Source organism: Ixodes scapularis, unplaced genomic scaffold, assembly GCF_016920785.2.
Source record: "Ixodes scapularis isolate PalLabHiFi unplaced genomic scaffold, ASM1692078v2 PGA_scaffold0__279_contigs__length_252992795, whole genome shotgun sequence".
Taxonomy (NCBI): domain Eukaryota; kingdom Metazoa; phylum Arthropoda; class Arachnida; order Ixodida; family Ixodidae; genus Ixodes; species Ixodes scapularis.
The window spans coordinates 176,905,551-176,925,793 of NW_024609835.1; the positions used below are offsets into that span (position 1 = coordinate 176,905,551).

The 20,243-nt window shown below is 43.3% G+C and overlaps 1 protein-coding gene across 1 annotated transcript in view; it reads right to left on the reverse strand.

Moving 5' to 3' along the window:
- The window catches only part of LOC121833002 (unconventional myosin-Ia-like), a 136,599-nt gene that overhangs the window by 20,991 nt on the left and 95,365 nt on the right, over positions 1-20,243 (reverse strand). The window contains exons 9-10 of the mRNA XM_042293554.1: positions 18,015-18,231; positions 15,181-15,330 (exon numbers count right to left, since the gene is read on the reverse strand). Of these exons, the coding sequence (XP_042149488.1) occupies positions 15,181-15,330; positions 18,015-18,231 (367 nt within the window). The remainder of the gene's footprint in view (positions 1-15,180; positions 15,331-18,014; positions 18,232-20,243) is intronic.

Below are 20,243 nucleotides of genomic sequence, written 5' to 3' on the forward strand. Positions count from 1 at the left end.
CCCTGGGGGACACCATCTGCCACGATTTAACGAAGCACCATATAACCTTCAACGAGAAAATACTATTTTTCGCCCATCACATTAACCATGTGAAAATGCGTGCGCCAAGCTCAATATTTAGTCAGTCAACTGTCTTCAGCTGAACCCTACCTCTCTGCACCTAATCTCTCTTCTCCAAATACAAACGAATACAAAGGAAAAGTGAAACATTTTAGTCTCTCTTTTTGATAGATTCGCGTTACCATATCAAATGACATTTACAAGCCATTAAAACAACGAATAAGTACAATTTTCGCCTTTTCATCGCGTCAATAGATGTTCGGTTAGCCAATGGCTGATCCCCTTATGACTGATAGAACACTCGTCACCGGTATACTTTCTGCCCCGTGTATGTTTTTTATGTCTTAAGGGAAAAGATGAGATCCGAGGTGTGGTTATGCAGAATCCTCTATTAAACACGCGTCATTTCTACCGTAAAGGTAATTCACTAGTACGACGTCAGATCGCTGGATAGGGAAGCTAGAGCGAGGCTTTCAACGACCAATAGTAGAAATAGTCCACAAAAAAAACACACACACACACACACACAAAAAAAAAATGTTTAGTTCGGAAGATTTTGATCAGCCACGCACGAAGAGGCGGAAGGGTTTTGCCCTTAAGCATGGCGCTTCCAGAATATACTTATGCTGCAAGTAATATGTATCATTGTGGAAGAAAACGCATCACCTCCAATAAATAAATGTGGGAGAGAAGTGTATGATGGTAAGAAAGTATTCAGAGGGTTCTGACCAATGAGGAGCGGCAAGCCTATTTTCTAATGCTTGCTTTCCTGTGTTCATTTTTTATTAGCATTGCCAGGCTAGTCTAGCTCTACATGAAAGGGACTTTTAAGGTGCTTTAATTGCAACCTATTGATTGTGTGGTTATTCTTACCGAAATCTACGCTGTTGTCATAGCTTACTTAGTAGGAAATACGGAAACAACTATACACGCATTGGGCGCCAGGTGCTTAAAAATGCAACGTATTTTCATATCTGATGTGCCTGTAATGTCATTAAATATTGAGTATTTTTCAAAATAAAATGTTTACATACTATTTTATCTATGAGCTTGGATGCCCGGAAGGTTACAGCAAGCTGGCCATTGCAGTTATCTAACAAGTATCTACCGCTCTGGTGGTTCTAACGCGTCTCCTACTGGTCTGGTTACCACTTCCTAAAACCTGGCTTCTCAATTTCTGCCTGATGACGTCATTGAAATGTCACGCTGTCGCCGTCCGCGATCCTGGTGGTGTGACGGCAGTGGTCGTGGTTGTGGCAGACGCCTGTTGTGAGCCAGGTTGCTTCCTCTCGAGCTTGGCAGACAATGAAACCTTCGACAGTCAGGAATTGGGACGCTGCGACGATAGCGACACTCCTGACGCTCGCATCGTACTTTCAGCCGGGACTTCTAGCCACAAACCGCAAGGATCGCGACATCCGACACCATGACGCTCCTGCTTCTGTGACGCCATTTGTTGCCACGTCAGGGGCCCCTTTTTGATGTATGCGCGTCGTGGGATAGGACGTAAAACACGCCAGCCGAAGACGCGCTCTCCAGGCATCATATACAACCGCTGTAACACAACCCAAACGTTCTACGCAGTATTCTCCAACGCTATTCAGCCGTAAAAGAAATCGTAAAAGGAAATTAGTAAGCGAAGTGCATTGAAACGTTTCGCAATGGTGTCCTTAGGCGGTGCATTTGTCATAGTTCAATCTTATTAGCGTAGGTTTTAGGTTAAAAAAAGATATAGCCTGAATTTTTTTTTTGTGTGTGTTGTGCCATCTGTGAGGAGCAGCGTCAACTAGAACTTTTCTGTCGTTTTCTTTCCTCTGCATAGGAAAAAAAATGTTATTTCTGTTTACTTTGTTTTCTTAAAACCTACAGTCATAAAGCTTGAGTATGATAAATGCACCACCTAAAAGACAACCCTGTAAAAAATTACTGGCACTCAGTTCATTGCTTTGTGTGTAAACCATTTGTTTACGGCCGTAATTTTGAAGGGAAATGCGTCTCTAATTGGGCATCGATATCAACACGCCTTTAGTTGTTTACCGAGTACGGAGTTCCTACGCCTTCAATATAGCAGTAAGCACGTTGAGAACTGACACACCGTAGTCGTTAGCATAAATTGTCGTGGATATATTATCCCTGTAGTCATTGTTCAAAACGAAATGAGGGAGATACTATATCGGAAAAGTATAGTTAGTGATCAGCCGTGTTAATTTAGCCTAAATAATGTGGCTTGATAGAGTCATTCACATAACTTAATTGAACAGTGAACTTGTCTGGGGCTGTATAGTTATTTCACACACAGCTTGCTTCGTGCTGATATAGCATCCTCAGTTATAGAATCCCGGCAAAAACCAGAAATCAATAAAGAACGCGAATACGCCATGTTTGAAATCAGACATTTTCTTTTTTTTTTCACGAAAGCATGGAGTTCAAAGTTCAAATCGTTTCGGGCTTTCCAAATGTATGCACCAATGTCATTTTTCCCCCTTTACTTCTTCCACTTTAGGTAGCATGCTTTATGGTTGCGGTAAAATATGATGGGAAGTCACCGATAAACCTTACTCGTCGCTTTTTCTAGCCATCCTAAAACCCACACACTCGTGTCAGGAACCTGCATACAATGACTACCGTTTTGTTTGCCCAAAGAGTGAGCTGGAAGAAATTATAAACTCGTCGAAGTTCGTTAAGCGATGCCTAACGCAACTGGTGTGTGTTACCCACCAAATATAAGAGCCACATGTGCACAATGCTCCCCAAACTTAACGCTACAGCATGAGCGCCAAACATTGGCGGATATGGGCGCTGCTTTTTCGGCTATGGACCTTCTGCACTAGTGTTTCACAATTCAAGCTGCACCGTGTTGCGAAATTGGGTAACCGGCACAATCATAAAACAGAATGTCGAGATATTGCCCTAGCTGACATGCAACGAAACGCCGGTGTCATCTGACGCTTACGCTACGCAGGTGGCGCTTGAGGCCTCGGGTTCGATACCGTACCCAGAGCTCTGAGGCAGAGGCGGTGCTGCCTGACGACGAGTGGCGGCGCTGCCTGGCTTATAAGGAACCCCCATTTTTTTTAACTACCTGTCACACGACATAAATAACCTAACCTCTGCACCGTGATTTGAGAAGGTAGTCGAACATTTGAAACGCCCGACTGATTGTTGAACCTGTTGTGGCCGCAATTGGTCGCGGACAACGCGAGAAACGCAGGTCGCGGTTATATTATATTCACATCATTTGCTTTGTGCTTCATTTTTGGACGTTTTTATCGGAGAATACTGGAATAATACCGTATCTACCCGAGTAATAGTCACACTGTTTATGAAAAAATCCTAAGGGGTTCCTTTTCCGTGGAGCACGACGATTGCCAATTACCGCAATCGACAGTATGATTCCAGCGGCTTACAGGGCAGAGATAACGTCTTCGTGCGAAGATACCATCTGTGACGATTGCATTTGTAGGCACTCTAAAAAACGTCTGTGCGTCTAATTTCCCGCACAACACTCGGAGAGCCAATCACCGCAACTTACGGAGGCAGCTCAGCGAATGACGATGCCGAAACATATGTTTAGACCAAAGAACGCAGTCTGAGTTGTGACATTAAGCAATGCAAAACGTCACGCTTGGATTGCTTAATGTCACAACTCAGTCAGCGTTTTTTGGTCTAAACATAAGTTTCGGCATCGTCATTCGCTGAGCTGCCTCCGTAAGTTGCGCTGATTGGTTCGCCGAGGGTTGTGAGTGAAAGTAGTCGCACAGACTTTTTTTAGAGTGGCGAATCGTGTTCTCGATCTAGTTATTCCCTATGTTATTTATGCGCAACGCGATGATTGGCTGTATATTTTTTCTGCGGAACAGTAGACGTAAGGGTCTGGATCATAAATAGTGCCGCTATTACTCAGGTAAATACGGTATTCTCCTCGGCGCAATATTAAGATGCTCGGCAGTCGCCAGAGCCCGCTTTTCTTCAGCTGTAATTGATTGTACCAGGTTTAAAGACCAAGCTGGAATTCACCGAATCGTTTCCTCTCAGGCACGGGCTGGGTATTATCCAATGCAATAAAAAAGATTAAAGTGCCGCTTCTTTTTCGCATGAACCCGTTTCTGAACAAACGTGACTTATCTATTGCTTCACTGCAAAAATCAATAGCATTTTGTGCAAACTTCAATACACGTTATCTCTGAAGTGTGGTTGACGGGCAAAAACGGCGCAATATGTAGCTGAGGTAATTTGCAGCTGGCTCGTTGGTAGTGATATACACCAGATAGACAAAGCATGCCGGGAAATTAGTCGGTCGACCTAGATGCCCGTCTAGTCAGCCAAGTGCGAAGTTAACTACGTTGTGCCAAGTACTAAATACACGACAGGTAGCTGAGCATTGCGCTCCTCTGTTCAAGGCGGACGCTGGCGCAAAAACGTTAAGATTTGGCTGCTTTGAACGTCGCGTTCTGAACAATCTCTAGGGTAATTTTTAATCCTTGTGTGAAGGCGCGAAACGTCTGCTTCAGAGTAAGTCATAGTCGAACTTAAAACATAATATACTTTAAAAAAAGCAGGAACATACTCTAAGTACCTGGGCAGGACATGTATATCCCAGAATGAAGTTTAAAAAAATATGTATTTAAAGCACTATTTACGTCGCGAGACGTATTGTAAGTTCAAAGTTATTTCTAATTATGTCTTCATTTGAAAACGCCAACCAAGGGAATTGGCGGCCGAATGCTTTAGCACACCGCAGCCCGAAGAACGTGCAGCGAAAGCTCGCGGTGCCGAACCGGGTGATTCTGGGTTCAAACTGCCCGCTTCGATCTGAAAGAGCATTGTACTGGCGTACGTTCGTGTATCGCTACTGCACATTGTATGTTAAAGACCCCGGGCTAGCAGAGGTACTGCGCGGGTTAAATTTATCATCTACATCGTAAATTATAGTGTCGTCATACCTCGAGGGTATGGCGACATACCTTCAACTGGGAAACGAAAAACGTCTAATTTGTCTAGTGTTTCTTCCTTTTCTGTTTTTTTTTTTTTTATTTTTTTTTTTTTGGTCAGTAAAAGTTTGCTTTTGGTGTCTGTGCACTATTCGAGGACGTAGAATCTTTTTTTAGCTTAGTGGGTTTTTGTTTGGTTTTAAAGATGAAAGAAGCACGTTTTGATAATTTAAAAACAGAGCCGTATAAATCTAAAAAAACCGCCTGAAAACATCAAATTGTGGAAGGAAAACCCGTTATACGCTATGCCTCAGACTAAAAGAAAGCGCTATAAAAAATTGCGTTTTTTTTGCGCACTGTGAGTTTGTTGTGTCTATACGACGGAAGGAATCAATTGTTGCGTTAACCTCACCTCAACATCAAGAAACGTGCACATCCTGGAAAGCACTTTACTAAAGTTAGTACGAGGAAAACAATATATTCTTTCCTGGGAGTTAAATAATCAATTTCTAGCTTGAAACCTAAAATTGAGCTAGTTAATTTTCTATGAGAGTGGTATTAAAAGAAAAAAAAGAAAACTTGAACGAAGGATACACAAACAACATGAACGGGCGCTAACATTCGGCTGATTGAATCAACACTTCTTCAGCAGTCCACCCGCCTGTTACCGGCACCACCCCATGAGGACATAAACATGTTAGGATGATGTGACGGTAATGGCACTGCAGGCGGGTGGATTGGTTGATGGAGAGTTTATTAAATCAGTTGAAAGTCAGCGCCAGTCCGTGTGCTATGTTTGTTTTTCTTCGTCCCTGTTTTTTTTCGCTCTTTTTAAAACCCCTTAAACCGCTTTATACCTAGGTAAACTAAGTGCAAAGATAAACACCGTTTACATTTTGGCCTCTAGCTTTTTTTTTATATATGAAAGCGAACGATATACTTTTCACTTTACTCCCCACATTCGTTCATAATATTAAACTTTTTTTCACGGAATAACAATTAGGTTTAATATCATATTTCCTGCCATTCACTTTGATTTAATTCAATGAAGACCGGTTACGTCGGATTCAGCCGTTTCGTGCTGATTATTACAAGTATTTGATGCGAAGCTTATGCTAGATCTAATCAAAAGCTTTACTATTTTTGTAAAATTTTGTTAGCTGTACATGCATTTATTGTATGTGCGGGCGGCTATCACATTTGTGGTCAGGTATGCAGGAATGTTAAAGGACGCTTAATTAATGCAGCGAATGCAAAAATTTAGCGCTTTTGTTAGAATGAGGAGCAAAAGCCACGTGGACATCGTGCGTTAGTGTGAAGACAGACAATTACCAAAAATCTTTTCCGTTTCTCGAATTCTCCTCTTGCCTATAACAAAGAAAACAATGTCAAGGATTTGTCTCGAAGTTCTGTTGCTGTCAGTCATAAAATTTTAAAAAGAGCAACGATAAAACGAACTTGCTAAAATCAATATCCTTCTTGATTTACTGAATTTGTTGTTGAAATGTACGCAAACGAACATTTTGCTTTGTGAAAGAAATACTATGAAAAAAAAAAAGGCGAACAAGCAACAACAACAACAACAAAAAAGGGTTCGAATATTTAAAAGCAAACAGAAAAAAGGTACTTCTACATTAAAATATCTTTATAATAGACGTGCACTGCCATAATTGGGTTTTCATAAGGATTATGACAAATCGCGCAGTAACTGCGATCTGTGGAGAACGCCAAGCAAACAACTAAAGCGGAAAAAAAGAAACGGTCTCACACGAAAGTATGGTCTGTGTAGGAAGAGCAAGAAGGCTAAGCGTCATGATCATTAGCCCTGCCCAAATCTGCCCGAGAGAAGTCAAACCTTTTATAATCATCGACAGTTTAAGAAACGCAGAGGCAGGGGCGAGTCCCGGACATTTCAATGTCGCTCATGCAGCAAATGAGATGCTTGAATATGACAATATGAACGCCGAAAACCGAGTAATGAATTATGATACCTGTACCTAAGCTTTGCGTTTCTTAATCTATCGTTGACTACATTGAACTCCATATTCTGCTGCACTCTTAGAAATATATGGGGCGTATAGGGGTACACCCTTTGTCCCATATGTAACACCCCAAAACTATGTTTAGAAGTTCAGTCCATTGACCTCGAGCTGATGATACCAAGTTTTATAAGCGGCTTGATAGCTGTTGGACATAACGTGCTAAGCAGTTAATGAGCGCATCAAAAACCAGAAGAACAAAAATCGATAACATTTTGCCGCAGGCCCAAAAAAAACAACAAAAAAAACTGATTTTTTTATTGTAGCCTTTAATGCGTAGATTAGCTATTTTAATAATTTGTATCGGTCGACCATCAAGCCGTTCTTGAAAATTGGTATCGTCTGTTCGACGTATGTGGACTGAACTTCGGATTGTTGTTTCGGGTTGTTACATATGGGAGAAGGGACAATACACCCCCTTTTTCCTAGAGTGTGGATGAACGATGTTCTCTGCAGGTGGTAGGAAATGGTCCATCGTGTTATCTGCGGGAAATTAAAAGAAGTAAAATAATTGTTTAAGATATTTCGAAGTTATAGTGAAATTCGATTTCGCGCTAATTGTCACTCGCTAAGATACAAAAAAAAAAGTAATTACTGGATTGACATCTAGGTATGACGCAATATCTGGGCACTCGAACAAATGGCGCGTAACAAGGAGGCAACAAGTCCATTTAACTCTTTCATAAAGAAAGTGAAGATGACACAAAAAAAGCGACGATGCACGAAAGGGAAACAGACAAATCAAAGGAAAGAACGGAAAAGAATGTTGCATACAACCTTCCATCCTCTAAAAAAGGCAGCGATTGTGGACGCCGCTTGTCGCTTATGCAAGAACTCGCGGCGAGCCTATCGAAGCAAACAGAAAGAAAACACGAGTCAATAATTGAATAAACGAGCATGCCTAACATTATGAAAACAAACTGCCATGTGTCAATAGAAACGGCGCTTTCAATGGGAAGGTCACTAGCCTCCTCTCCACGAGTGCGTGAAATCTACATGGAAACATGAAACCTTGAAGAAACGAGTGTTTCCCTATACTTCCAATGTAACAAGTTGTGCGAGTAAAACTCGCTCAGCTGTAGCCACACATGATAAATAGAGTCGAAAATGTATCTTATATTCTAGCAATAAAATGACAATTCACACAATTTCAAAATCAAGCGCTCACCGACCAAGTAACCCTTTTTTTAGCATTTGAACATTTTCTGCACCGCTCCTGAAAGTCTAAAAAGATCATCCTAAAAACAATCAAAAAGGGACGAAAAATATCCAACAGAGCTAGCCGACTTTTGTGTCCTAGAAGGGTATACTTATAAAATCCCAAGACAAAAAAAAAAAAGAAAAGAAAACGAAAAAGAAAAATGGACAACAGAACACAGTGTAGTCCTTTTTTCTTTTTCTTTGTTTTTTTTTTTCTTTTCTCTCGGTGTTTTTTTATCTATGAACGTCTACCAAATAGCCTGAGCTATTACACCTATTTCAGTACCCCAACATATATTTTGCGGGGGAAAAATACCGCCGATCACATGTTGTGGTGTTCGTGCACACCTGTGTTACGCAGAGGCCAATATCACTATTCCTCGAAACATCGGTGAATACACAGCGTCATCAGTCGGATATAAAATCATGCAGTTAATTGTCGTCTCAGTGCATGTTTTCCAAACTGCAAATGCGATTTAAGATACTTTTAAGTAAATTCAACAGGTAAGTGGCGGTCGCAACTTGTTCTGTGGAGACTGACTCAGGCAGTATAATATGGGGCGACATTCTAACCTCGATAAATTGTCAAGGTAAAACAGGAATCAGACCTGCAGCCTCCTTAATTCACCCTAATCAACTCACCAATAATTAGGAGGATACCTTTGGATGACGAAAAGTACGGTTCAGTGTCCTAAGCTAATGAATTTCTCAATAACTAGCTTTTCGAAGAAATTAGAGAATATAAGAAAGTAGTTCATGGTCCGATCATGCATCTATAAAGATTGCCTACAAAGCTACAAAAAGTATGAAACAGAAAATACAAGAAGTGTTAAATCCCAAACTGGGATTCTTCCTTCGGGTTCACATGAAAGGTGCCTATCATCAGAGTCAACTTTAGAATAGGAGGCCGTGGCCTATTACATTCACGCGTCTTGCGTCGTGATTGGATCTTCGGCATCCTTTTCTGATCATTCCGTAATCACGGTAAAAAACGAGGACCAGTAAAAGAAGACACACACCAAGAAGCACACTTGCAACTCGAGTTTAATCTGAATAGATCAAACAGGCAAAAACATATATGCCTTATCAACAAAACACCCATATCATGTGCGAACATTGTCCTACTAATCTAAATCTTTTCTTACTATCTTGGCCTATCAAAAGACTGTAAATACGCCACTTCTACGTCATGAAGAGTAGTCCATGGGGCGATAGCGCATGTACCGCAATTCTTTATGAAATACTTTCTTATATATTTCCCTCGTTATTTTGGCTCGGTTGCGGCCTAAGACAATTGTTTTCTGAAGCTTCGGGACACAATCGCATCGATTGCATTGCACCACCAGATTACCGGCGGGTGACGATCTCATTGCCAGTGCGTTCTCTTTTTGTCGATCATTTATGCAGCGTCCGGACTTCAAATTTCAAAAACGCATATTATAAAAAATTGCGGTCATGATATATGCGTTAGCGCCCCATTGATTACCCTCTATAATTTGGAGAAGGCGTATTTACAGTCCTTTGATAGGCCAAGCTAGTAACAATAAATGTACATTAGTAGGACAATGTGCGTGCATGCATAGTCTTTTGGAGACTATGGTACATGACACGGGTGTCTTGTTGATAAGGCATATAAGTTATTTTTTTTCAGTTAGATAAATTAAGTTTAAATTTCACTTGCTAGTGCGGTCTTGGTGTGTGTGTGAGTGTGTGCGTGTGCGTGTGCGTGCGTGCGTGCATGTGTGTGTGTGCGTGTGTGTGTGCGCGTGTGTGTGTGTGTGTGCGTGTGCGTGTGTGTGTGTGTTCTTTCACTAGGTCCTCGTCATTTTATCGCTTTTAATCGTCACAATTTTGTAGTCCCAATGGCTTCGAAGCGTACTTGAAATGCCCGGAGCTTACCGAAACCTGTGCTTCTTGAACTGTGAGTGACATTAACAGGATACACCGTCTTGTATGACGTGGATGCTCGACCCAATCAGGACACAATCAATCAGCGATCTAGATTTTAAAAAAGGCATTCGCCCATCGTCTACACTTTTCCACGCCATTCGTTGAGCCAGTGACCATAATTTACAAATGGAGCTCATCGAATCACGAGGCTGAAAAAGAAAGTCTCGATTCAAAATTGCCACCTTAACTCTAAAATTTGCAACATATACATTGGTAAGCTCAATAAATATTATTGGAAGTACAAAAAATACTTCCAAAAACTTCCATATGCAGCAGTGGCCTTCTAGTTTGCTTTTTTCTTAGTTGTTTTGATTTTTTCCCGCACTATTATTACAGTGAAGAATATGTCCATACAAAGTCCAAAATGGCGCCCGCTTTATTGATTTTAGAGATTGCCAAAATGTAACACCAAGAATTAAGCCCTAGTGTCAACTCCTTTCCGCGGGGCAATTTTAATTTTCTAGTACGCTCGTGATTTTTGTCGGGTTCAAATATTATAAAACAAATATATGCAAAAGCATTTTCGTATGCATTAATAAAGGAGATAGACAACTAGATATACAATTTTGTTTAAATTCTTAAACGTACATTCAGTCTTCTGTGAAATCATAATTCAACGTACTGGCGTTCGTGCTTTCGGAAGTTTCACGACGCAATCGCCACCTACAGATCGGTGCTGTTGCTGGTAGATGCACCTTAGACCACTTTAAAATCACTGTAATCACCTTTTTGATCACCGCACCTTTAATAAAAATAGAGCTCCTCACGTAAACACGTGCAACTAAATCTTACCTGAAGGAACATCACCTTACCAAACAAACTACTGGGTAAAAAAAAAAAAAAAAAAAAACTTGCGAAAGAATCACACATAGAAGGACGAAACATAGGCAGCACATATTTCGTGCTGTCTGTGTTCTCCCACTGACAACACGCAATCGCCTCAATGCAGTACTGTCGACGACTTTCTTGTAAACATGAAGGGCCGCTCCAGCCAAAAATATTTATCTAAATTTATTCACTGCTTTTATTTCTGCGCAATTTTATTATTGTTTTGTATTCTTGTATATATAGCGTGACCCAAGTCACCAGGCTTGATCTAAAAGGGACCGTAACAATATTAACACCTGCACTTGGCAATCTAAACTTTTCGTCAAAAGTGTAATTCACAGCTCATCTCTTTCTTTTTTTTTTTTTTTTTTGTAAAATTATAAAGCGTAACTCGCTTTCTGTGAAAAATAGGGCGAAGAAGCTTGCCAGGGTCTACGGCGGGCTGCGACGCAGACGACCAAGTCCAGTAGCGGGGCGCATTTGGTCTTCGTATTGATAGATGACGACGGGAGCAGCGTCCGAAGGTGCAGCCAACGTTATTAGATTAGCTCAGTTACGGAACTGCTCATAGACGCTGCATGCACGAGCAGTACCCCTATGGTGTCTGGAGCGCGTCTTCGACTGGTGCGTTTAGCGTCCTATCCCGCCCATACATCAAAAGTGGTCGTAAAGTGGCAACAAATGACGTCACAGCAGCCGGAGTCTCATGTTGTTGCCTGTCGCGATCCTGGCGGTTGGTCGGAGAAATGCGGGCGAAAAGCACGAGCAAACGCGAGTGTCAATGTCGTCACGGCGTTCCTGGCGTCCCAACCATAGAGTTATTATAACGTACGCTAGAGGTTCAACTGGTGCTAGCGTGCTGCTGCAAATTGAAGCAGACAGCAACCAGTCGGAAATTGACTTCCGGTAATGCTTTTCTATGGGAAAAAGCGAGTGCATTTTCTCACTGCGCTCGATTACAAGAGCAAATATACCGCATATTTGGTACGTACTAGGCACATTGGAACATTCCTCAGTCACGCAGACGAAATAATTGGTCAGTTACGGCGTTTTTATTTCAAATTTGTGGCATGAAAAACGGTGCTAAAACCGTTTCGTACATGTATTTGTGTGCACTGTCGGACACTGTTAGCGCGAACATGGCGTCGGCGCTTTCCGCCATGGGGGATATCCGTGTCAAACGACCGAAGGACATGTGGAAAACCAAGAGAGACGGCAAAAACTACGCAGTAACACTGGATAAGTAACTATGCAGGCGATCAAAATAAATTGAAAGCCACGTAATATAGTCCGATTTGCAATAAATAATTACTGCTTTATTCTTTCTGCTCGTGAATATGTGCGAAGATGCATGTTCTGGGTTCAAATCATCAACCGCACGCTCCAAATCTTTACAAATGGGGAGAAGTCAGAGAACGGGTGCTCGATAAAAACTGCCTGACATAGGAAATAATAAAAAGACACACCTTTCGTAGCCCACGTACTTTATTTTTTACATTCGGATGTTCTTTAACCGATCGTAAAGATGCGCGATGGAGTCATATTCATAGAGCGACAGGACGGGCATATTACCAATATATAAGCGCCACCGGAATGCTAGCGAACCTTGAACACACTCTACATTCCTTTCGATCGTTATTTAGCTCAGAATCCTCGCTCGTTTTTACGTACCTGTCATGGAACAGAGGTTTTGGGTATGAAATATAGCGAAGCGCAACATCGTTCAGTGGTAAAGAAAAATGCTGTAATTAAAGCAATTACACTTTTACAATATTAACAAAGGTACATACCATCCGGTACAACCAAAATAATAAAAGTTATTCATGTTATTTTCCGGCGAAGAGACACAATTCACGGGCGTTTTCTTATAGGAATGCACAGGAGCACCGCAAAAGTAGACTGGTTGCTGCCTGCTTCAATTTGCGTCACGGAAGTCGCATAGACACTAGCGCCAGTTGAACCTCTAGCGTACATTATAATAACTCTATGGTCCCAACTTCCGGCTGCTTTAGCTTCCGTGGACTGCCGCATTGGAGAGCGACCTGCAGCAGAACAGGCGCCTGCCACATACACCACAGCTATTGGGACGCCGCCAGGTTCGCGACCAGCGACAGCATGACACTTCTATGACGTCATCAGGCGGAAATCGAGGGACCACTTCTTTGAATCCGGTAAACCCACCAGTCAGAGACGCGTTCCAGGCACCGTAGTATTCCCCCCCCCCCCCCTCCCCCCCCTCTCACGCGCAGAGCCGTTTATGGGGAGAGTTTGGCCATACATTGGTTTGAATAGGCGAGCATCTTGCGGCCAAACACAGGCCTTGAAACAGCCCCTAGCGGTGGTCGTGAGTTCTAAATATCTGACACGACTAATTCAAGCCGTTCTAGCGTCGCTAGATTGATAAGGTTTAGCTCTTGGTGACTGAAAACTTTGGACATGTGAGGTTTTCGTCACGCCAATATTCAAGTGTAGAATCAACGAACGTGCGCTCCAAACCAGGGCCGACTTGGACTTGCTAGAAACAGCATATCAGCTGCGACGGGGAAAGAAAGCACTGCCAAAGCCAGCGCACGAGCCGAGCGGGACTCCGCGTCTCAAGACGCTCGCGCGCCCCACCCTTTGCACTGTTTTCTTTCAGCCAGTCTCAGCTGAGACGCTGTTCTAGCAAGCCGGCCCAGAGCACACTGTCACTGATCAGGAACGTCAGCAGTGCAGACAAAGGCATGGGCACGAGCGCGTGGCTTTGGAAAGTGCCTCCTATGCACGAGTTCTCGCACAAACAAAAGCATCTCGCTGAGCCAGGCTCACGCGCCTGTGCCTTTCTCTTTACTGCTTTATATGTCGCTTGCAATATTGTGACGGTGCGGTCTCCGGATTGGTCGACGCTGTGTCGTACTTTTAGTTTACGCTCTAACCGCGGGAGGAGTTTTCGGCACTGGCGGCGGCCTTTGCTCCGCTCATTGTCCAAACACTCCTAATATACGGCTCTGGCCTGGCGTCACTCGACGCGCGCCGGGCGGCTGCTTTGGTAACTGCAGTGTATTTTATGGGATGCGTACGTTTCGATGCACGGCGTCTAGATGGCGTTTAAGCTCTGCTCTATGCAGCTCGTTGGCAGCTCTATGGAACGCGCAGTTATGAAACGAAAATGTAGATGCCGTTTCGAAAGACGGCAGGCGGATTGAAGTGAGTAAGGGGGGGGGGGGGGGGGGGGTATTCCGTTCCGCAAGAGTTCCACAACTGAGGCAATCTAGTAACGTTGGGTGCAGCCGACCAGCGAAAGAAAGCAGACGACACGCAGAAGAAATCTGTTGGCAGCAAAATCCCCATCGTTATGCAGGCGCGTCCTTTCACCTTAAGTTTTGCTTTTATTGTCCGTATTTATTTTTTAACCGATGGTACATGTCAGAAAGATTATATTCATTTTATTAAACCACGGTGGTCGCGAGCCGTTGCGATAAGAAGCTTGCGCCATCTATCAATAAGAACGCTAAACACACCTCGCTACTGGACTCTACGCCCGCCGTAGACCCTGCCAAGTTTATTGGCCCTATTTTTTACAGAAAAACAGGTACGCTTTGTAATTTTACAAGAAAAAAACCGACCTGTGAAATACACCTTTCACGTAAGGTTTAGATTGCTACGTGCAGGCGTCGAATTTTACGGTCCATTATACATCGAGCCTGGTGACCTGGGTCACCCTATATGTTTGCGCAATTTTATTCGTGTAGCCGGATGTACGAAAGAAAACAGTCATGATCCACACGCATAGGCGTCGGTAAGTGACTGTCGCGTAACGCCCTTTCCGGGTTTTCTTTTTCGTCGCTTAAGAATAGGAAAGCACGTTGCATCTACGCACACGAGACAAACGATAGCACAAAAAGTCCCTAATACCCGTGAAAGCACATGTTCGCGGGTAACAGTGACGCAACAAAGCGTTCCTAGAGAATATCACGGGCGCTCTATTCTAAAAGAAAGTTGTGTGTTTTAGACGCACGATAATGAGCTGGAAGTTCCCTGAAAAGCCCTCTTTGTGTTGTTCAAAATGTAATTACCGATTCTCCAGACGAACAAACCACACTAATTGCTGGCTAGAGAGGTGATCTGAAAACCGCCTGAACCTCGCAACTTTTAGGTAAACCAGTACAGAAGTCTCACCCAGAGCGCCTCACCTTCCAGCATTTGAAGTTGCTTGAGATGGTCACTTGACCCTCGCGCATGCGCAAGAACTTGTTCCGCATGACGAAGCCCCTCCAGGTCTTCTGAATCAGGGTGGCCAGCTCATGCAGCCGTTCATGCCGAAATTCTTCGAGCTCGTAAACCTAAAGCACGTACGAGTTATTTAGCGAATTCGCACGGAAAGCAACAGCAGTTCTACAGGGTGAGATCGAGAAAATGAAACGGGGTCTTTCCGTCCGCATAAATAAACTACGCATCGCAGGAAGCTGAAACTCGGCGAAAACGTGACGCTGCAGGTTGTAATAAAGTGATAAAGTTTAAGCACATGACATTACCTGGGTCAAAAGATACAAAAGAAAAACAAACATTATCTATGAGCCGAGGTCCACCTCAGCCTAATATTCACCAAATTCAGACTTGACATTTCGGGCGCATGTAGTAATTATATCAGTGACAAGACTTGTCAGTAAGAAAGAAAACAATGTTGTCGCGGATGAAAAGGATCGACAACCATAAAACTGAAAATAAACGTTTAATCGGCGAACCTATACCAGAAAACAACAGAGAGAATGAGTCAAGAAAGCAGCGGCGAGCGTCGAAAGTGGCAGCAGCGAGCGTCGGGGTGTCGGCGTGACGGCTGACTGGCGCGGGAGTGCCTCAGTATGTCGTCGTCCGGAGAGTGACTCGGCAAGGCCACGCCTTGGCTCCTCATCTACTACACTCGGTATCCGGAACACTCCGTCTAGAATGTTCGAACATCGAACACTCGCGAGACTGACTCGGCAAGGAAATGTTGGCCTCCTTATCTATTCCACTCTGGGTAAGAGTAAACACGAACCTTCTAGGAAGTAAGCAGAAGCGTTTACTCTCAGCCATGCACGCGTAAATATTCTATTAAAATCTAGTCTCAAATAGAAGTGTGATGCAGATTCAGCTTAGATGGCCTATAGATCATTATTGTTTTTCTTTTGTGTATTTCGATCCAGCTAACGTCATGTGCTCACGCTTTCGCCTTTTATCACCACCGCTAGCGCCAGTTTCTCACAAAGTTTCAGCTCTCTGCGATGCGTGGTTTATTTATGCGGGCCCAAACACCGGACTTCGATTTTTCGATCTCGCTCTGTAGTATGTTTCAATGGTGCTACCAGTTCAGTGACAATTTGTTAGCCTAGTATTCTGCGTAAATGCTGACTACAGGAGCCCTAGAGTAGTCCGACACAAGGATTGAACCGAAAGTTCGCGGAGTGCGCAGATTGGACGTCTGTGACAAAAGCGCGGCGTGATCGACGCGAGAATCCAATCGGCGCGCTCCATAAGCTTCGGCCATAAGTTCGCGTCTGACGAGTCTCGGGTGCCTTAAATGGCAGTCTTACTCAGTGATACAATTATGGCGACTCCACGCCTTTTGAGCCTACCAGTCCACTGATAGGTTGAGGTACGCAGTGCGTGTCAAGTCTTGAGCACTCCATTCTCGGTTCGCCCGTAAGAACGCCGAAGAGCGAATCAGGAAAAAAGAGGCATGTACATAATAGGCCACCTCCCTACGTTCCTTAGGCTACAGGTGGTATAGGTAGTTCATTGAGAAACAAGTGCTCCAGTGCATCTTGCAAATACCTTTATGAACTTGTCACTGATAGTTCCTTTACAATAGAAAAGAAAAAAAAAAAAAGATGAAGGCAAGAGTAACGTCTTCGATAAAATGTCTACAGTCGTAGGTTAAGAAGAACGCGGTTGGATACCATCTTCGGGGGATAGCGGTAAAAACATACCTGATCCCGAAAAACATAACAACCGATAACGGTTTTGGTGGACTATAAATGAGACGAAAGGCTGCTCGCACACACAATTTATTGCGCGTAGACTTTTGAGACTGCGAAGAAATACCAAATTTTCTCATTTGAGTACTCCATTTGAAAAAAAAAACTACTCCTTCCAATTATTGAGTCTATATAAAATTTAAAAAAGAACACTAAAATGTCGACCTGTAGAGTGAAAAAGTAAATTTCGAGCCCATTAAGCTGATTCACATGCTACGCCGTGTCAGCCGTGGCTCGTTTCCTCTTTTTCGCTTTACAATAGACAGCAGTGGACGCTTCGAGTCACTGGAGCCAATTGAATGGTGTGTAAATGCCACTCGATGTCCGGGAGGGGCACAGTAAGTGCGTGATACGGTCACAGTGTTGGATTAATGGAGATGGCTCGTGGCGTACGCTGCGCTTCATCGTGATATAGCACAAAATAATAACAAATGAGGCGAAACAGGAACTCAGAAAACAAATGCGAAAAATGAGTCCGGAAAAAGACGCATCCTCAAGACTCCTTCAAAGTAAAATTCTCCAGGGCCGGTTTGCTCGTTAACGCTGGTATTTCTCCTGGCAGTTAAAATAGCCACGAGGGGAATTTCCAGGTCACCCGACCGGCTTCGCGGTGAGAAAGTACCTCGCGTTCCAGCCCCTATCGCTCAGAAGATCGTAGCCTCGCCTATAATCGTTTTATTCCTTTCTTCTTAGAGCCTCCACAAATATAACACTTCATATACGGCTCCTAAAGTACTCGAATTCGATTTTTTTCATTCATATTTTTTAAAGACGGTTCACCCTCTTTCTGCACGCAATATCGAACTCGAATAATCGTAGCGAGGACGGATTCATGGCAGCCTTTTGCCTGGAGCGTAAGGTTCCTTTAGTCTTTTGTCCACACGAAGCCGGTCTTCTGACCCCAAAATTCCCATTACAGCTATTTCAACCACAGGAGAGATACCCGCATTCAGCAGCGAACCAGTCTATATCGGCGTTCACCTTCAACGGTCGGTAGAGAAGGAGCGTACCGTGCGTGGGTTCTTGACGAAGATCTTGGTCCTGCCGAAGGCGTACTCGGAGGGGTGGACGGGCAAGTCCCTGAGCAGGAGCGTGACGCCCTCGACGGGGAGGCCCGACCAGTGAGGCCACGTGTGCGGACTGAGCAGCTTGTAGCGCTCCAGGAAGGCCTCGTACTCCTGCCGGAAGGCGAACCCGGCGCGCCGCACCTTCAGGTTTTCCACCAGCCTGCACCGGAAGAAAAGGAACCGTGGAATAGGACGTTTCGGGATGAAAAGACTAAGGATCAAAACCAAAATGCATATGTTTTCTTCGTACGATGAAGAATTAATAGACTACCGTAATATCTCAAACAAACGCTTACCCATGAAAGATACCCCCCCCCCCCAACCCCCCTCCCCTCCGCCCCTATTTTACCCCTTTTATTGCTTAACCGTACCTCAGGACTCATTCCGAATTTTAAGGTAATATTAATTGCGTTTTCGGTGTGCTGAGGGCCCTTTCTTTGTTGTTGTTTACGGTACATAAAGGCTAACTTAGGCAAGTGATTTCATATTGTAGGCGGCCGGTTCGGTACCGATTTTTGAGGAGGAACAAGCACTTGAACACTGCTTGTTCTTCCTCAGGCATAATCAGGCTCCTCAGTAGGCTCCTGTTTAGTTGGTGGACCGTGTCGTTGTGTTGGTGCCTTCGGTTGTCAAAGTTATTTTGTTGGTAGTTCCTAGTTTCTTAAAAAAATTTTGTTGCGTTGACACTAATTGTGGCAGTCGGCTGTTGATGGGCCTATTTAAAGGGCCCCTGAAAAGAAAAAGGAAATGTGTTTCTTTAAACACTCTGGTTGGGAGACGCGTGTAAAAAAATTACATTTTACGCGAAAGAAATATTTTTAGATCAATATTGAAGGCACGAGACGCGATTTAGTCTGTAGTCACATCCTTTTCACTTGTTCTTTCTCTCGGCAGTTCGGGCGCGTGGAGCAGAGGTGGATTGCCTTCGCATTCACATTGAGGTGGAAAGTCCGAATGACCATTTCGTTGAGCAAATGACCATTCCGTGACGTCATTGATTCTGCGCGCAGAATTTCAAATAAATCTCTCGCCGTCAATATTGCTCTTTTTTTTTGCGTAAAATTTATCTTTTGACACGCATGTCCCTATCGCACTGTTTAAAAATTTTTCTTTTTTTTCAGAGGACCTTTAATGACTTTTTTTGCTGACCTTGGAGCGCTGTGTTCCTCGTTCCTTCTTCCCTTCGCGCCACTGTTTACTATATCAGTTGAATAGATATGGGAAACTAGGGTACAGTTTTATAAGAATGTTTTATAGATTTCTTGAAAAAAATTTAAAGCTGCGGTAGGTACAATAATATAAAATGAGACAATGCATGCATGATTAATGGGACACTAAGGGGGTATTTATGCTCGCCAAGGTTTTCACTTGTACATAAACTATGAGAGCCCAACTACCCAGAACACAATTTAGGGCTCGAAATTCGTTTTCTTTCCGCACAAGAACCCCCGATCGAGAACTGGACGCTTTGAGTGGTGTTCACTCTCTTCTCCGTGGTCACACGCCGTTTTCTGTAGTTTAGGCACAACCACGAAAGATAATCAAAGTCGTTGGTCATAACAGTAACACAGTCAATACTAAAAATGGACAAAAAATGTAATGCCCATTTCTTGTGGCTACTAAAAAACTGCAAATACGTTGATTGAAAAACAAAAGTGGCGCAGCTACGTGACTTCTGGTAACTTTGTCCTCCTCTATATTTCTTCTCCATCCTCAGTCTAATTTCGGTTTCGAGCAGTTGCGTTTTTTTACTTTATTAGAAATGTACTTGACGCGGCAGCAAAGTATTGCTTGAGGAGTCTTCTGACACCCTAATAAATTGCCTGGTAAAATATAAACACATTTTTTGGCTAGTGTCTGTGTCTCTTTACGAACAATGACTCACATCCAACTGAGTGGTTAGAAAACTTTTTTGCCATGAACAGCGACCGAACTAGAAAGTTGCAGGCCCCTATAGTGGAAGCCTCAGATTATATCTTTGACAGTTAAAAACATCTTAACATTAGTGCTCTTCATGAGAATGCAATCTTATGCCTGAGTGAAAAAAAAAATACATTGGGCAAGTATGACACCAGTAGCTCTTCGAAAGACAAGCGCCGTGATTCTGTATCTTCATTCATCCTCAGAATTGGAAATGAACCGGTTAAACATTTTTTTTTTCATTTCTCAGAA